Source organism: Rhamphochromis sp. 'chilingali', assembly GCF_963969265.1.
Source record: "Rhamphochromis sp. 'chilingali' genome assembly, chromosome: 3".
Classification (NCBI taxonomy): domain Eukaryota; kingdom Metazoa; phylum Chordata; class Actinopteri; order Cichliformes; family Cichlidae; genus Rhamphochromis; species Rhamphochromis sp. 'chilingali'.
In genome coordinates, this window is record NC_137931.1 from 19,258,261 (window position 1) to 19,277,411 (window position 19,151).

A 19,151-nucleotide genomic window follows, 5' to 3' on the forward strand; every position below is an offset into this window, starting at 1 on the left:
TGGACGGTCTGTAAAGCTAGACGACAACAACTGGATGTGGAGGTTTATTTCCTTATTAATGGATAGTTTGGTTTCAGAACTTAAACGTACAATAAAACAATACAAATCTCCAGCTGAAATTATTTAAAAACGAACTTGTATCATGCTTTATTAACACTGATGGAAATTGCTTTGTGTTTATAATAAGATCCAGATTATGTGAACATGTTTAGTGGCAAATTGGTCTTGCACATAATTTTTTATTTTGGGTGCAGGAATGAGAAAGCATGGAACAGCTGGATCTTTTCTTACTGAGTCATTTAATTTGTCACTGTCCAAAATAATAAATCACTGAGTCACAGTAAGCGAGTGAACCTGCATTTGATTCTGTTTGGAGTGATTTACTCTGCATTCACGTGTTTCCAGGAATTTCCCACTGCCATTCAAACCCATTCGAAAAACTTAAGACTGTGGTGTTTTCCTGTGTTTTACAGGGACTTTTTGTAGTTATACTCTTTTCTATCTTATCTTTTCTATACTATCTTTTCTTTTTAGCCTAAAGATTGATTGAAAGATTGCACAGACCCACTGCATCGTCTAGTGGTACAAATTGGAATGGCATGAAAGTACAGCCCAAGCCTTGTGAGCCTTGTTTTACTTTAATTAGGATCTTTACAGTATAATGCACACATGTGTTGAAGAAGTTTCACCAGAATTTAAGCTCTCAAAACTATGTTTAACCCATTAACTAGTAAAAATCCTTTATACAATCACTGATTTTACAATACAACAGCAGCAGCCGTCAGACGGTGTTGGTAGGCTTGTTCTTCATGTGTGAATGTCGAGAGTGAAAGAAGTTTTTAGGAGAAATATCTATTTTTAAATTTGCATTAATTCAATCTTTGCATATTGAGGTCTTGCATTCATGTGACTACTAAACACATGACATTAACCTATTTGCCATTTTGGATGTGTGACAGTCATAGTGACAATTAAGGCCTAAGTCACATAGACCCACCGACCAGTCAGCACTATGCCCCGAGGGAAAAATCTCTATTCCCTAAACGGTTGGTAAAACTTGCCTTGCAGTTTGCTGCGATTCCTCGTTGTTTGAATGGAAGATGCTGACTTGTCTACAAACACTCTGTAGTGAAATTGTTCCTTTAAAACTGGAAACAGAGGACGTTTGCCTTCAGAGTAAAAGCTGCACCTTGTGAAACATATTGGGAGTAGCACATAGGTACAACTTTTACGTTGAAGGCGAGCATTCTCCATTTCCTGTTTGAATCACACTTTTCAGAGTTTCACTACCACTCCAGTAGTAGTTGATGAGTGCTTGCACACAAGTTGACAACCTCCATGCAAACTGCTGGAGACCGCTGTAATCTGCTAGTGACCAAAGTAATCAGGAGGTTTTTGGTTCATCACCCTCTTTGCAACTGAATTCACATAACAACACTGCCTGAGGAACATCTGCAGTTCATACACTGTAATGCAAATTCTGTGCAGACGAGTCTGCAGAATTACAAGAAAACAGCCATTTGCATAGACTCTTACACAAAATTTACATCACTCATACCCAGGAGAAATCCTAATAGAGTTACAGCTACAGAAAGTGTAATTCCTGCTTTACTAAGCTAGTCAGTGGATTGATAATTCCCTGGTGGTCACTAGCATCCCTTTGTTAGTCACTGGGATTCCAAGGATAATGACTAGCATTCACTCTGTTCCTTAACTAGTCATTTGCACTTAAATGCCAAAGAAATGCAGAATAATTATTATGCACATAGTTGTTTTAAAATGAAAACACAGTTACAAAAACATATAGTTAGATCAATTGGGACTAAATAGCCGAGGGTTGCTGGTGACTAACCTGTCCATTGGGTTGCAGAGGTAGAAGAATCAGGCCCCGGCTTTGACACAGACAGCATCTCCTCTGTCTTCAGATTTATGGCCTCTGATAGCAACTCCAAACTCGTGAGCTCAGTGGCTTACAGTATTTAAACTAATGTGTCTGAACACATAAGTGTGTCCTCCCAGCAGCTAGGGCAGCTAGAATCTGCAGGGATGAAAAGGTGCAATGATGATAACATGGCACAGAATATGCAAGGAAAGTTTCCAGATTTGAATCTGGCCGTCTCCTAGCAGTTTATCAGCCATTATTTGTGTCACCTGGTGGCTGAAGGTCAACAAGCCTTCTTTAAAAAAGTGACACAGAGCTTATTTTTCTTCTTCTTTGGAGGTCGGTGGGAGGACACACTTATGTGTTCAAACACATTAGTTTACATACTGTAAGTGCTAACTTCAAGACAAGTCTTCCTGAGCTTGACAGCCCAGAGCTGGAAAGAAGATGGATGAAATTTAAATTTTGAAGCATGAAGGACAGGGAGGGTCTCACCAAACAACACCTTTCAAGGAGAGCGAGTGATGATTGAACGACAGTAGAAAGTGGACCTACTTTTACATGTGCAGACAGGACTGACAGGGAAATGAGGAGCATGGGAACCAAACACGGACAGATTTTTCTGTTCAGTCGTATAGTTCAGTTCTGAATACAACTTGCTATAAGTCTCACCTGCTTTCTAATCTAAATTTGAGCAGCTCAAGTGACAAATTTGTAGGTTGATGGATCCTAGATTGTATATGTTTTTTAATGATTTGGTGTTGAGGAGTGAAAAATACAGAGATTCAGAGAAAGTGCCCACCAAGGTGCATACATGTCATCATGACTGACTTTTAGAGGAAGAAATGTGTCTCCACAAACAGGAAAATGCAAAGACTTCTTTGCAGATAGCAAAGTGGTTTGAGAGTTTGGACTTGTATAGAATAGAATAGTCCTTTATTGTCATTTTTCCTCATAATGGGACGTTTTCTTCTAAATTTATTTGGAGTTGCACTTAAGTAAAGGCTCCAATGGTCCCCCTTCCCCCTTGCAGATAGGTTGTGGGTGTAGTTCAGGGGCATCTGTCATCATGTAAAGCTTTACTCTAATCATGGAATGCAGATTTTAGCACAAACAGGTGCCAAACTGCAGGCAAACATGTCTTAACAGAGACTGACACACATGGAGAGCATAGTATTAATCTGGATTTGTCTTTTATTTCTCCATCATCCAAAATCTCTGCATAAAGTTTATATTAAGAAAAGTCTACTGTGTTAAATTTAGGGCCTCAGTGTTTGGAAACGTTCTCTAAAATTTGCTGAAAAACTAGTTGTTTTAAGAGCTTTCTTGGACCCTGAGGGGATATTTGTGAGAGTTCAAACCTCAGAAACCTCAGAAACTTATTTGAAAACATGCTTCTCAGGCTTCAAGTCTCCAGATTGACTGAAATCAGCAAGAACTCTTTGGCAAACTTGGTCAAATGTGGATTCAACTCTGTTTGCACCACTTTGTTATGAGCTGCTGCATCTGTGGATGCTGTGGGGATGAATAGAAAAGTGTTTTACCAGCATAATATAATCTGCAGTATAATCATTGTTTTAACAATGTAACAGATAGCTTTAAGATGGCCTTAAGATGTTTATGATGATGTTAACTTTGTATTTCAGGTGCAGTTATAATTATTTTATACATATTGCATATCTGTGCTTATTTGAGTTGATGTTCAGGTTCATTAATGGTTTTGAGCTTCATCTAGTGAGAGTGTCTAGGTGATACATGCTGAGGGAAAACTAGAACATAGAAGGAATTGCAATACATGCTTACAAAACACTTATATCAGGTCATTTTATATTAAGGTTTTAGTAGAGGTTCTTGGTTAAAACATTTATTTAGTAGAAGACATACACATAGTCTCAGTGAGCTTCTGGTCTAGTGAAAGGTCAGAAGTGCAACAGGTGAATTGAGAAAGAGCATTTGAGGACGAGACACAGACAGTAGGAGGTGAAGAGGTGACACAAAGAGCATGTGAGGTCAACACGTACACACACATTAGTTAAGATTTATTTAGAGGAGAGATTAGTTAGGTCTAGACAAGAAAGAGGAACAATTCATTTTAAGACAAGAACGGAAAGTACAAGCCATGAAAATAGAAGATGATTTTCTGGGTGAAAAGTCATGATGATGTTGATCTGATCTATGTATAAAATGTATCGGTGACGCATGAAGGGGCGTCAGTAAACAAACCCTGATGTTATAAAATAATTGTTTGTGCTTTAGTAAGTCGAAGATCAATTGCTGTTTTCAGTGATCTTCCCACGTGTGAATTAAAATCTTCGTTTGACTTCACCCGGCCGGACCAGTGTGGTTATTTTTCGATCACCTCTTGTACCCTTCCTCAATTCTTGAATCTTAACATTTGGGGGCTTCGTCCGGTGGTTGAGTAAGGGAGAAAAGTGGAGGTGTGAGCGGTGGTCCGAGGTGGTCAGACGGGCAGACTTGGCCAGTGGTCAAAAGTGAGTGGACGCACGCCGGCGCATCATATTTAAAAAGGTAAGACACTACCTGTTGAATTATTTCCAAAGTGTGTCAAATTGGGCTGTGAAAATTAAAAGTCCGCTCGCTGAAATTACTGGTGGATGTCTGTTTTGATTTTGATAAGAGTCGGAGGATCTAAAGCAGTTGGACTGATTGAATGCGGTTGGACCGCTTAAAGGATTTAATACGGTTGGACCGTGGGAAGCAGTGGACTGCTTAATGATTTTAGTATGTTAGGGAATTTGCTTATTTTTTGGTTATAAGGTTGGACCTGCTTCAGTTATACACTTGTTTCGGGTGTTGATTGTTGTTTCAAAGTATTATAAATTATTTTAGAACGGAACCGTGGGGGTTCTAGGAAGCGCAGTGCTCAGAGGTAACGCTTGCCAATGCCAAGGACGCTTAGGCATTGTCCTCAAAGAGGGATAGTCAGTTGGTTACTGTGGAGTTTGGGGCGCTCCAGAATAACTAGGAGTTAGAGTCTCCTTACCGTTTGGAACGGTATCTGCGCTTTTTTGGGCAGCAAAGGTTGGACCTTGGGTGTTGGACACTTTTAAATTGAGTTAGGGAGTTTAGAGATGAGGCCAGAAACTGTTGGACAGATACTGGTGAATTGATCGCAAAAAACTCAGGGAGTTTATCCGCTGGGCGGTTATTTTTAAATTTGTCGAAATTGTGTAGGCGCTAAAGCTGACAGATCTGACAGTGGTTGTAAATATAAGACGTCTCTGTAATAAAAAAAAAAGATCTCTGTGGGTCGAGTCAGCAATGCACTGACTGCCTGCTGCTATTCTTAGATGAAGAGTGTGTGTGCATGCAAATGAGGCAGCTGAGGCAGAGCGCATGAGAGGACTATGCTTTCGGTTTTCTGTGTCATTCAGCTCTATAACTATTGTTTGCAAATGTGGATAAATGTCTGCAATTAAAATGCTGGCTTAGTAAATAATAACATTGTAAATATATGAATGGTGACAGCGTTTCAAAATAGAATATAAGAATTGTTTGTGTGTAAAACCAACGTTTAGGTAAGAAGATTTAAGGTGGATTTGAAGGCATAAACAAAAAATAAAAGGGTTACAGTCTGCAAGTGTTGTTAATTCATGAGCTGACTGGATGCAGAGTAAGTGGAGTGGTCATCCTGAGAGGATTGAATGATGCTCTAACTCTGTGGTCAAGTCAGACATAGGCTTTAAGCAACCATGAGCCACTAATAAGCGTGACAGATTAATGAGTATGTGTAAATTTAACTTGTTAAATAGCCTTAATAGAAGTAACTCAATGAACACGCAATAAAGTGGACTTTTTAGGGGTAGTTTACCACTGATACCATAAAAAGCAACTCAATTAGTAGTTCAATAACAAATTTTAAAGATAACCTTTGTTATTTGATAAGAGAGAGAAAAATTCAGGTTACATATAGTAAATAAATAAGGGAATGTTAATCTCTGCGTCATTCCACACTGAAATTTCAATTGTAGGGGATCATTTGGAGGTGAATTGTGTAGGACACGGGGAGACAGAAGAATCTCCCCATGAGTTTTCGGTGTGCATAGAAATTGAGGAGGCTGAACTGGAAGCCTGCCTGGGTCGTTGTTTTTGTTTATTTGAGGGTCTGCTGGAAATTTGTGAGAACGACCACCTTGATATGTGGGAGCCTTCTCGGGCAGCGATTTTTTTGTTAAACCTGTGGCAGGCTGTGCAAAATGGAGAAAGCTTTGACATAATGACATAAAGGTGATTTCTTGGTTTTAGATTTATTAGTACGGGACAAGTTGAGGGACCCTTGAGGGTGTGTTGCTGTAAAGTATATAAGGGACGCGCAGCGCCGTTAATGGGTTTAAAATAAATGAAAAAACGAAAAAACACTAATCCGAGGAACTATTGGAGAGGTAAGTATACGGAGGTGAGCGCGTTGCGCATAAGGGTTGCTGGTGTCATATATTAACACTTTGAGGGCGAATAATTTTGATTGAGTGTCAACGCTTGAGAACGCGAGGACAGCGTCTAAAGTGCTGGGTTAAACTTTGTGTGTCACCGAGCAGGGGAAGAGGAGCCAATGGTTGCGAGAACAGCGAGACGAAGACTGAAACCGAAAGTTAAGCGTGTCTGGGTGACCTAGACCTAGAAGGTAGAGTCGACCAACGCCATTGGAAGAGGTAAGTCTGTGTTTCAGAGAATGGCTGACAGCTCGGGTGTGACACCTAGTGGGAAAAGGGGATGCAAACCTCTGAAGGATCAGCTTGAACAGCTTAAGAAAGCTATTCGTTTGGCTTCCCCTGGAGCATTGAAATCAGCAGAGAAAGAGTGCCAAGCGATGGAGGTTGAGGTAAGCAAACTTATTACATCCCAACAGAAAGGGCTGGGTGATAAAATAGCTCTGAGCCTGGTGTTAAAAACTGAAGGAGAGAGATGTGAACAGAAATTGAAACAATTAGAAGAGGAGTCTAAGGGACATTCAGTGAACAGGAAAGCCAGAGGAGAAATTAAGGACCTAAAAGAAACTCATGACAGGTGCTGTAAGTGGCTGTTCCTGTGGAGGGCAGCCTCTTCCTGGATGACTGAGGAGGAGGATGACACAGGAAAATCAGGAGACATGGTGAGTATAATGGAGTCTTTGAAACATTTGAAGGAGGAAAATAAAAAGCTAGAGGACCAAGTGAAGGACTTGACTCCGAAGGTAGAAGAGGCTAACAGGTATTACACACCGAAACTATATCCTTGGGCCGAATTGGCACGTTGTGCACCACCACCACCATATGTCATGCCTGTAATGACCCTTGGAGGGGGACAAGTTCGTGGTCCTGATGGACAGACAGGAGTTGTCCTTGGCGGAATAGCAGATGTTGAATATACTACTACTCCCCTGAATATCCCCGAGGAAGGGATAAGGGCAGTGGAATGTCAGTCCCAAGATATGGGAGGGAGAATGATAGCCTCAGCTGCAGATGAAGGCTCGACCTCGCCTCCCAGTTTGGTGGATAGTGGAAACATCATACGGGCCGAAGTGTCTATAGTGGAACAGCCAAAGCAGGACGGGGAGGCCAAAAGGACCCCTAGAATGAAGGACAAAATACCACAAGGAGTGATAACCAAGGGAGAACATTGGGAAGGAGAAGTGTACGGACAAATGCATGAGCCCCCACGTGCGTTAATAGAGGCATTAACGGCATTGGAGGTTATAAAGCAGAGAGTAATGCAGGGAGGGCCAGAAGAGGAGAATGAAGACCGTGCGAGGTCATCAGAAGAAGAGGACGATGAGGAGGACGAAGATGGAGGAACTGAGCCCCAACCAAGTACAAGCCTAATTTTGAGGAAAAGAAGTGTGAAGAGAGACCAAGCACAGAGACGGCCCATATTTAGGAGCTCAAAGGGAAAAGGAAAGTTGAGGAAGAGTAGAAAAGTGAGTTTTGAACAAGGAGCTCCTGACCCTGGTTTAAATCTGCCTCTAATAGCAGGTCCAAAGAACGAACCAGTTTATCGCGCCTATAAGGTGAGAGATTTGGAAGCATTGGTTAAACAACTTCCACCAATAACTGAGGGAGGAGCTAGCTGGTTGAGAAGGCTGGGCGCGTTGACCGAAGGAGAAGAATTAGCGCTGGGCGATTTTCGCGCTTTGGCCGGACGTTGTATGCTGGGTGGTGGGTTAGCAGATGTAGAGCAGATAGCTCAAACAACCAGATATGCAAATGACCTACAATACCATGAGGTGCAGAATGACTTAGCAGATGGAGTCCGGGAGAAGTACCCAACTCCTAACTCTGGAGCCATTCCAAAAATTATTTGGGATCCCAAAAACACACCCAGAGAGTTCTTAGCTAAAGCAAAGGAACAATGGTTGTTAGAAACAGGAATACATCCGGGGAAGGAGGGTGAAAGTAGAGCGTGGTTTCGTTCGGCAGTGCTGGCAGGGCTGCCCAACCAGGTTGCAGTTGACTTGGAAAAGAACCCAGATTTTGCCGTTGCAGACTCGGTGCAGTGGGACAGACATGTGACCCACAGACTTCAGCAGGAACAGGACTTGGCAAACAAACAAAAGAAAGAGTTGGAGGAAGCCCAGGCGTGGCTGGTCAAGTTGCAGCTGGCAGAAGCAAAAAGCAAAGCAGGAGACAGAAAGAAAGAAGAGCAGCCTAGGAGGAGATCGCCGCGCCTATAGAAAGGAGTGGTAACAAATTGAAAGTTTGAAAAGGGGTGGTTCAAATAAAAAGAGTAAAAAAGGGAAAGAGGAAAACAGAAACAAAGTTTTAAAATTTATGCTGAGTATAAATATACATAACACAATGCCATCCCGCGAACCGGAGATTCGTGAGGAGAAAGGACTGATTAAAATGTTGCTTGTGATTGTTAGTTTGATGACTGTGATGATATTGATAATGGCCCTATGTTTGCTTGTTTATATTTTGCAGGGAGGCCCCCGCGAACTGTCTGAACACTGGGGCCAGTTGAATCCAGCACCAAAAGAGAAACCGTTTATTGAAACAGGGCTAAAAAGGAGATCAAAACGCGAGGTTTCGGGTAAAAGGGATGAGTGCCTGAGTACATATGGTGGTTTAGAGTTGAACTATGTTAATGGGTCCACAACTTCATTCACCTTTGACTTATGCGATGTTTTAAAGTGTGAGGGAGCAGATACTAGTTGGAGAGGATATAATGTGTGGGTTTGTTGGGATTATGCAGTAAGTACACATTGTGAAAGAGGGAGTAGGCCCTTTGCAAACTGGTGTCGGAACTGGAATCAGGTAAAGGGTTACACTGGGGAAAATGGGGAAACGTCAGGACAAGGGTCAGAGAACGTGTTAAAACTCCAAAGAGATTATAGTCCATCTAAGAATCCTTTGACTATGTCGCTGGGCAACTGGCGGCGTAAAAACTCTTTGTATTTAGTCTTGGGTGTGGAGACTGTGGGAACTGACCCGAAGGGGTTAATTAAAATTAACTTTCTTGAAAAGGCTAATCCCGTAAATCCCGTAGAGCCAGTTAGAGAAGAAAAGGAAATACACATGATTAACAACCCAATAAACGCTGTTGTAAATTCTATAGGAAAAAGGGGAAATGGGTCGTCATATGTGGTACCAGAGGAACAGGAACTAAAGGATAGACGAGTCCTGGCGGTGGACAACACTAGACTAAAGCCTCAGGATTTAATTGAGCGCGCCACTGGGTTCAGTGACAGTAATCTCTGGCTGGACTGGATGGCTCTAAATGCTAGGGAACAAGAGGTATCCAATTGTGTTGCATGTGCCTCTGCTAGACCACGATTGTTCACAGAGCCCGCTCCACTCCATCCGGAGGACAAGTGGGGTTATGATTGCATGTTACGAATGACTAGAGGAGCGGTGAGTACTGGAGACTGTACTGTGTTATCCAGTTTGTTTCCTCCAGTTGATAAGCGGACAAAGGTAGGACCATTTTTGCCGAAAAAAGGTAATTATACGTGTTTTAAGTTCTCCACAGATAAAGTAATATATAACGTGGGGGAAATAGACCCAAGTTGGTGCGCTGTTACCCAGACGGGAAGAACCACAAACAATGTAAGTGATCCCAACACTTTAATTGGGACTTGGGCTAGAAGTGGACTTTATTATTATTGTGGGCACAAGACTCTTTTGGCTCGTGTTCCTCTGGGAAGTGTGGGGACGTGCGCGATGGTGAGACTAGGAGCACCTCTTATGCTAATTGGAAATCAGGTAAAAAACATTCCACAGCACAACACACGCACATTGGCAGCTAGGCGGAAGAGACATATCCTGTCCAAAAGCGGGATTGAGGGAACACACGCTTATGACCCTAGGCTGAACTCGCCAACCTGGATTGACTCAATAGGGGTCCCCAGAGGAGTTCCGAATGAATATAAACTCATAGACCAAATAGCTGCGGGTTTTGAGAATCTTCCAATAATTTCTGCTCTTTTTCCAGTGACCCCGAACAAAAATGTAGACAGGATCAATTATGTTCACTATAATTTGTTGAGGCTCTCTAACCTTACCAGAGACGGGATGGAAGGGTTAGCGGAGCAGATGGGTCCGACCTCATTAATGGGAGTCCAAAATAGAATGGCCCTTGATATGTTATTGGCGGAAAAAGGGGGGGTTTGTGCGATGTTCGGGGATCAGTGTTGTACTTTTATCCCGAATAACACTGCTCCAGATGGTTCGGTGACGCGAGCCTTGGAGGGGCTAAAGAGTCTCTCTAGGACCATGCATGACCACTCGGGAATTGACAACCCGCTGGAGAGCTGGATGACCTCAGTGTTCGGAAAGTGGAAGGGGCTTGTTCTGTCAATTATGTTGTCTTTATCTGTATTGGTGGGTATTTTGGTGACCTGTGGTTGTTGTCTCATTCCTTGTGCCCGAAGGTTGGTAGAGAAAGTGATTGTAAAGGCAGTGGACCCTGGGGCGGTGGCCCCTATGTCCATGATGCCGATGATGGATCTGGAAGTAGTCGAGTGGACTGAGGAGTGAACAACAACCTATGTATCGACCTCTGGTGTGCCAGAGGTCGAAAGGGGGATTGTGGGGATGAATAGAAAAGTGTTTTACCAGCATAATATAATCTGCAGTATAATCATTGTTTTAACAATGTAACAGATAGCTTTAAGATGGCCTTAAGATGTTTATGATGATGTTAACTTTGTATTTCAGGTGCAGTTATAATTATTTTATACATATTGCATATCTGTGCTTATTTGAGTTGATGTTCAGGTTCATTAATGGTTTTGAGCTTCATCTAGTGAGAGTGTCTAGGTGATACATGCTGAGGGAAAACTAGAACATAGAAGGAATTGCAATACATGCTTACAAAACACTTATATCAGGTCATTTTATATTAAGGTTTTAGTAGAGGTTCTTGGTTAAAACATTTATTTAGTAGAAGACATACACATAGTCTCAGTGAGCTTCTGGTCTAGTGAAAGGTCAGAAGTGCAACAGGTGAATTGAGAAAGAGCATTTGAGGACGAGACACAGACAGTAGGAGGTGAAGAGGTGACACAAAGAGCATGTGAGGTCAACACGTACACACACATTAGTTAAGATTTATTTAGAGGAGAGATTAGTTAGGTCTAGACAAGAAAGAGGAACAATTCATTTTAAGACAAGAACGGAAAGTACAAGCCATGAAAATAGAAGATGATTTTCTGGGTGAAAAGTCATGATGATGTTGATCTGATCTATGTATAAAATGTATCGGTGACGCATGAAGGGGCGTCAGTAAACAAACCCTGATGTTATAAAATAATTGTTTGTGCTTTAGTAAGTCGAAGATCAATTGCTGTTTTCAGTGATCTTCCCACGTGTGAATTAAAATCTTCGTTTGACTTCACCCGGCCGGACCAGTGTGGTTATTTTTCGATCACCTCTTGTACCCTTCCTCAATTCTTGAATCTTAACAATGCCAAAGACAAAACTTTCATAATAATGACTGGATACTGACCTGACTCTACCTTTCTCCCACGTGTAGCGCAAGTGTTTACTAGTATAAAGCTATAGAATTTAAAGCCAATTACCAAAACTGTTAATAGTTCCATGAACCATTGAGCAAGGCATATTGCTTGATAGATGCTATTAGGAATGCTTTCAAAAGGCATCAACAGCACAGCTACAGTGGAAATCATTCACAGAACAAGTTTTCAACCAGGCTGTACACATTTTAACACAAGATGTTATAATACCCTGGTTCACTCAGTGACTCACTCCGTCTCCTAAAAATCTTCTTTAATTCAGTTCAGTTCGATTCAACAGTATTTACATACAAAATGAATTTAAAACATGAATTTAACTGAACTGAATTAAAGAAAAAACCCAACAATCCCATGTGAGCAAGAACTTGGCGACAGTGGGGAGGAAAAACTACCTTTAAAAAGGGAGAAACAACCGGTTGGAAGGGGGGGGGTGACAAATTTATTTACAACTAAATGTTTAAAGAAATATGCCTTAAAATGGACGTTTAGGCACTGGAAGTAGCTCTTAACATTTAGTTGTATATTACTGTGATTGAAGTCCCTTCCTCAGGATCCGGGTTTTGCTGCATACGTTGCATTTTTCTTGTTTTCAGTCTTACAATGTTCAGTGAAGTTTCTTCTATTGGATCAGGCTTGCTGTTTGCGTTTTGTTGCATAAACTGAATGTTTCAAATCTTTTTTTCCCTAAAAGTTGGCTCGTGGTGTGTTTCTTAGCAGTTGCACAGTTCTGAGACATACTGAGAGGTGCTGGTTTTCTCATCCAGTGGTTCTCATCCAGACTTTTACTTTGAAAAGCCCACGGTGGAAGTTGTGCTGTGACTCTCCTCCCGGCTTGAAAGTGTTTTGCATAGTGCTGTGCTGTAAAGGTGCGCTCGTCCTCCTCAGGTATACAGGCGGTTGGTGAAGCTTGTCTCGCGGTTGTGTTTATTTTCCTCCACCAGCTGCTGGAGATGACAGCAACCACACGCCCTCCTCGAAGCGTCTGAAGGGATTTTATTTGCTTTCTGTGTAGACTCACTAAGTCATAATAACCGCAGGGATGCGTGCACGCGACAGGTGCTGGACCTGCATCCTCGCGCTGCTGGTGGCCACACAAGCGCAGTCTCAGCAAACTGGTAAATTGATGCATTTATTTTATTTTCTCATACGTGTGTTCAAATACTCCTTTGAGCTTTGCAGAAGCAAAACGTGCTGCAAAAGTACTGTAAAACTTAAAAACCTGAAAATGGTGCGAAATCTCGGAGTTTCTAATAATTGTTAATCTAAAAACGTCCAGTTTTGTAACTTCAACTGTTAATTCTGACTTCATGAACTATTTCTTAGCAATTAGTTCAGTCACGTGACCTGAAAGCTTCGAGTTGGGTTTTTTTCCAGGCTGGAATGAGATCGTGGTCGGTGTGAATGTCTGGGCTTGTTTATTGGGAATAATGAATAGCTCATCATCTCCTCCGCTGTCAGAGACATGCACTGCTGTCCTGTCTGTAAGAGTGCACCTACTACAGAGGGATGCGATTTCTACAGATTGTGCACGTACCTGTTCTGAAATAAGAATTTCTGGTGCTTTCCTACATTTGAGGACTTTGCATTTATTATACTAGCTTCCTTTGGCACCACATGGGCGTCTATGAGACGCTGGGCCCTGGGGCAGAGACAAATAAAAAGCCCCCTCACAGCTTTGAGATAAGGGACGCTTTATTCTACTGTGGTTGATAGTGTAGCTGTTGTGCATTCAGAAAGGTCGACCTGAAGCTAAAGCGGTCAGTTACGGACCTCTAGACTCTGTTTTCAGGCTTTAGAAAATATGTGACGGCCGGACGTCGGCCAGCCATAACTTTTATACTGTCTGACGATAAATGTCAGCGCTGACTCATTTTCAGAATGGTCCCATGATTATTTTCTGTCACATACATGCTGCTCCAATGGTGATACTCTAAACGTGGCCATAGCTGAGCCAGAGTATGTTTCTTCAAAAGCTTTTTACCTCTTTTGGCTCTCACTGACATTGTTCAGCTCAACCATACAATGATGGCTGTGAGCACAGAAACCCCACCCACCTGTTGTTTAGACCTTCTGTTTGTACGGGACAGCCAATCGGAACAAAGATGGCTTAAAGGAAGTGGAGCTAAACACCTTATTTTAGATTATGGACTCTATTAAAATAATGGATCTGAAAAGTGAAACCAGTACTGAACTACTTTAAACTGGCATTATCTCTAATGGCCAACAGTCTCGTTTAAAAAAGAGGTCTGATTTTTTAGAAGTCTGTGGGGGAAACTGCCTTACGGTTCACTTAATGAAGACCTCAACAGTCAATTTTCTGATGAGTTCATGGCCTCAGGCTCTAGTTTTGAGTCTTATTCAATACAAGCCTAATGTTTATGACATTATAAATTATTTAAAGTAAAAAATAGATAATAATGAGGGTTGTGCTTTAGGCTTGATTTAGACTTTGGCAGTAAACCTATGCCCTGCCTTTTCAACGCTTAAATCTAAACCCCACGCTGTGACCTTCCATGCCAATTGTTGTGTTCTCCGTTGACCTGACGTGTACTTACATTTCTCAAGGTACACCTGAGGAAATGTGGAAGGTTACAGCGTACGATTAAGAGACGCTTCCAGTTGCATCCTTAGTTGTGTTGTAGATTTAGAATGGGATTACTTATGGCTGACAAGCCCTTGATTTTCTGATCCACTCCTTCCTTCAAACCGTAAACCTGGTGATGTCCAATGTTCAGCTTGACTTCACAACAGGATCTCACATATTAGTGTGAGACCTGTCGCCCATAGTCCGAGTTCAGGAGTTGCACCAATGCCCAATAAAAGATGAATAAAGATTAATAATCTAGTAGATTACTGTAATAGCTTTTCATCAGAAAAAGATAGCGTTTAGGTGTTTACTTTTTTTAAAGAAACACAGCCAAGTAACAACCAGGTGCAGCATAACGTCTTCCTCTCGTAAGTTACCCAGGTCCACAGCTTCATGTTGAATCACTTAATCATTATCTTCATCTTCTCCTTGTGCTTGTTTTGCATCTCCAAGAACATGTTGGACCTTTGCCTTCTTATTTTGCACCTCCTTGTAGTCGTTTTAATCCTCACTGTGTTTTTTTTTTTGTTTGTCTTTTTTGACTTGTTTGAACGATGTGTGAAAACACACATTAACAGTGGCTTCAGTTTGAGGCTCTGACTCACTCATACCCATAGCCATGTCTGTGTGTGTGTGCTGGTGTTTTATACAAATATTACACTTTACAGCTAAGCTCCTCTTTAAGACAAATATTTAAGGAAAGATTACAAGTAGGTTCAAGGGCTAAGGCTATTGCAGGTGTGTGTGTGTGTGTGTGTGTGTGTGTGTGTGTGTGTGTGTGTGTGTGTGTGTGTGTGTGTGTTGAAGCTGGTGATATGCAGTTTGTTCAGATTTTCCCCTCTTCAGGGCTCATCGTTCCCTCCCAGACACACTTCACCTCGTCTAATTTTACCTGGCTGTGGTTTCCCTCCTCTGCAGGCTACACACACACACACACACACACACACACACACACACACACACACACACACACACAACATTGTGCTGACATTCAGACATGCCCGCACAATCATGTAGAGACAAAGCACTGTTTATGCAGAAATGCTTCAGCTACCTTCATGGAAGAATCCAGGCCTTTGAACTGAGCGTGTAGTTCAGGGGTAGAACTATAATTTCTTAGATTTATAATAAATAAAAAAGAAAATTGTAAAAAAAAAAATGTGTCCAAAATTCATTAAATTCAATAAAATAAACCCACAATTCTTATTATCTATGAGGATTTTACTATAATAAGTTTCCCCTACTTTGGCAAAAAAAAAGACAGGGCTCTTCAGTCAACTTTTAATATTTGAACATGCTTTTTTCTTCTTCATCTGTCTGTTAGTGGCTGGTTAGCTCAGTTGGTTAGAGCGTGGTGCTAATTATGCCAAGGTTCGATCCCCGTACGGGCCATTTCAAGCTTTTGGGGCAGGGATAGCTCAGTAGGTAGAGTTGGCACCCCATGATCAGAAGGTTGGGGGTTCGAATCCACTGAACGGCTGCCCTGAGATACCCCTGAGCAGAGTCCCGTCCTTACACACTGCTTCCCGGTGCGCCTGCTTAGTGGCAGCCCACTGCTTCACCGAGTGAATGGGTCAAATGCAGAGAGAGTAATTTCCCCACGGGGATTAATAAATTATACATTTTTATTATTAGTGAGAAATGACTCAAAGGTGGGATGTGTTATAACAGGGTAACAAACCCAGAACAATGTTTTATAAGATACGTTGTTTTTAAAAATCAGAGAAATTTTTACCATCAACAGAACTAATACACAGTTGCATTTTTTGATCATGCCAACGTAACTAATCCTAAAATCCAGAAACTAGTTGGCATTTTTACAGCAACAGTTCAATAGGCTATGTTGATTTGATTTTTGGTAGTGTACATGAGGTACGCTTTAGATATATTCACGTTACACTTTGGAATTTTTTAATTCTTTTGCTTGTGCCCAAGACGGTGTTTGCCAACAAGTGGTTAAACAGGATTGAGAGATTGTTGGGGACAATTGAACCAGCATTGCTGTCGTGCTGATCACAGTAACTTAATACAGGTGATTATCATCATGTCACTGTTGTGTAGTTCATCTACAGCTTCCTTACAATTACACAACTCTAACAAACACTATATAAAATCCCACTGGCTCTTTGTCAAGGGTATGTCGGCAATACGAACTTTTAGATTAGTGGCTGAAATGCAAAAGCAAAGGTAATGTGATAGAAATGCAGCAGGTTTCACAGGATTTCTGGGAAAGCAGGTTGCAGAAAAGCAAGTTTACCAAATAAGGAAACTCAAAGAATGAGGATCATGGAGTTATATTTTACTATCTGTATCAATATGAAGGTAAATTCTCCAGAATTTACACCCTCTCGGTTGTCTTTCTCTGAATTTAGCGCCTCCTAAATTTACTGTAGCTGTGTTTATATAGTATATCTTTTCCATCATATACGATCCTACATACAAGAAAAGGGGATAATAAAACCCATGTACCGTGCTGCACTAAATGAATGGCTGTAAACATAACTGTCAGGTGCCTTAGGGTCTAAAGCAGGGGTAATACAGGGGAGCTTATGGGATAATTAGAAAGTTGTTTTTTTTTTTTCTATCTTCTAAATGTACCACTAGACCAGCCTGTCTGAACCCAAGGCCCATTTCTACCATCAAGACTGTCTGTGTTGCACTTCATGGGAAATTTCTTGTTGATGCCTCGAGCCCATGAAATGCAAGCACAGGTCGAACATTATTGTCTGACTGTGGGAATTCCACACATCTAAATGTTATAGCTGCAGGCCAGGTTGAAGCTCATGTAAGAGTTTACAAGCAATCACTCATTATAACAACATTTTTCACAATTTTCTGGCACTGAATCTTGTTTACTGATATAGAAAATAATTAGCAACGAAGATTTTCTTCCTGTACGGCAGTACAAACGTAACATAAATCAAGATTAAATCATTGTTTGACTCTTATCAGTCGAATTTAGATTTGAGTCAGAGATTTGTTTATGTGAAAACAACAGTTGTGGTTACTGTAAGTCAGTGTGGTATAAATGTGATTTATAAACACACGTCTCACCACTAATGACTGAATGCTGCAGTCAAGTCCTGATAAAGACTCACTGTTTGACTCATCTGTTTCAGATATAATCTGTCATGACATTTAAATTATTCGTATCTAATGGACCCTCATCTGTGGTGCTTTTGAAAAATTCGGAAATTTATTTTTTTACACAATGATCATACCTTATGAGCTGCATGTTTCTGTCATGGGTGTCATTAAGATTTAATCTTATCTTTGATTCACATGTCGTGACTTATCTCATCCAAACCTACGTTGAATTATCTTGACTTGTCTTTATCTACAATATCTTGACTAGTTGTTTAGCTTGGCTTTTCTTAGTCATGTGGCAAATTTCAACACCAACCAAAAGTTGGATGTAGCTTGTTGGGAGCTATGCCCGTCTTTTTTATTCAGCCCATGATCTTGACTGATCTTGCCCATTAGAAAATGATATTTTTGCACCAACAAGGTGATTAATAAAGAGCTCTCAGCTAAAACCTTGGCATATCACAGTTGGTGTGTAGTGTGTCCTTAAACAAATTGAGGAAACAAGAGAAGTGTCAGTCATTTCCTTAAGAAACAGAGAAAAGTCCAAAAAAGACCTGACACAGAACCTGAGAGATGCATCTGGACCTTCAGTTGATCCATCTACTGTTCACTGAAGCCTCATCAGAAATGAAAAAGAAACTGTCATCAAAAACCGTGGACCACCTGGAGAGCATGACAATGACCCCAAACACTGTGATTTGATGGATTGGCCTCAACAAGGCAGAAACATCCCAAGAAGGGCTTTGAATGTCCTTCAAGAAGGCCAGAGAACTAATTCTGAAGACTGCTTAGTGAAATGACAAGAAAGCTGCGAAATATTGACCATCAAGCTTGTTTGAATTGTACAAACTCTATTTTTGTCTTATATGTCTTATATGTATTTCACGATTTCCTAGCAAGATATAAAGAAGAGTTGTTGCACATTTGTTTCTTAGAAGCTGCTACAGCTTTGGGGTGATGGAAGCTTAGGTCAGGGTTTGGTTTGTGCACAAACAAACTGTAGATGTTCACACAGCAGGTGGTGCAGCACAAAGAAGCAAATCTTGTGCCATGTCCAAGTCCCAAACATTGGGACACAATCCAAAGCCAGGACCTCCATACATTCACACACTATTTGTGGATGCCTGCTGATTAGATCTTAAAGAGCAGAGCAGGTGAGAGCACTGAGCCACGGCTGAGTGTGCCAGGACCATCATCACCACCTCAAAGCACCAGCACTGCAACTGGGAAAACAAAGCATTCCCCAGTAACACGGAGCGCTTCTGAAGAGCCACTTCAGATGGCATAGCTGATAGGCTTCACAGAAAGATGGAGGACGGAAAGCAAAACATCCTCTCGTCCGTCAGCCTGAGCTCTCACCTCAGCTGTGTGACATTTACATAACTGACAGCAGGTAGAAAACACCTATTAGTGCCTTTTTTAAAAAGAGCTTTGAAGTTTCAGTGGTTACAGTGTGCAGGTCTAATCATCTCGATGATGTAGCAGAGCTGAAACTGAAACACACAAAAGGACAAAAGGTGTAATCACAGATAAACGTGGGTGGAGAAATTTCCTTGAAGCGATGTGGAGAACAAGGAGTGTCAGGAGTTTGTTTTATGAAGCTGATCTGCTGGAGTTTATTCAGC

General features: G+C 41.4%; 1 protein-coding gene across 1 annotated transcript in view; it reads left to right on the plus strand.

Annotated features, from left to right (window-relative positions):
• The first annotated feature begins 12,708 nt into the window (after window positions 1-12,708).
• The window catches only part of LOC308393936 (uncharacterized protein), a 57,962-nt gene continuing 51,519 nt past the window's right edge, over window positions 12,709-19,151 (plus strand). Inside the window, exon 1 of the mRNA XM_080878002.1 lies at window positions 12,709-12,967. Within this exon, the coding sequence (XP_080734128.1) occupies window positions 12,892-12,967 (76 nt within the window). The 5' untranslated portion in view covers window positions 12,709-12,891. The remainder of the gene's footprint in view (window positions 12,968-19,151) is intronic.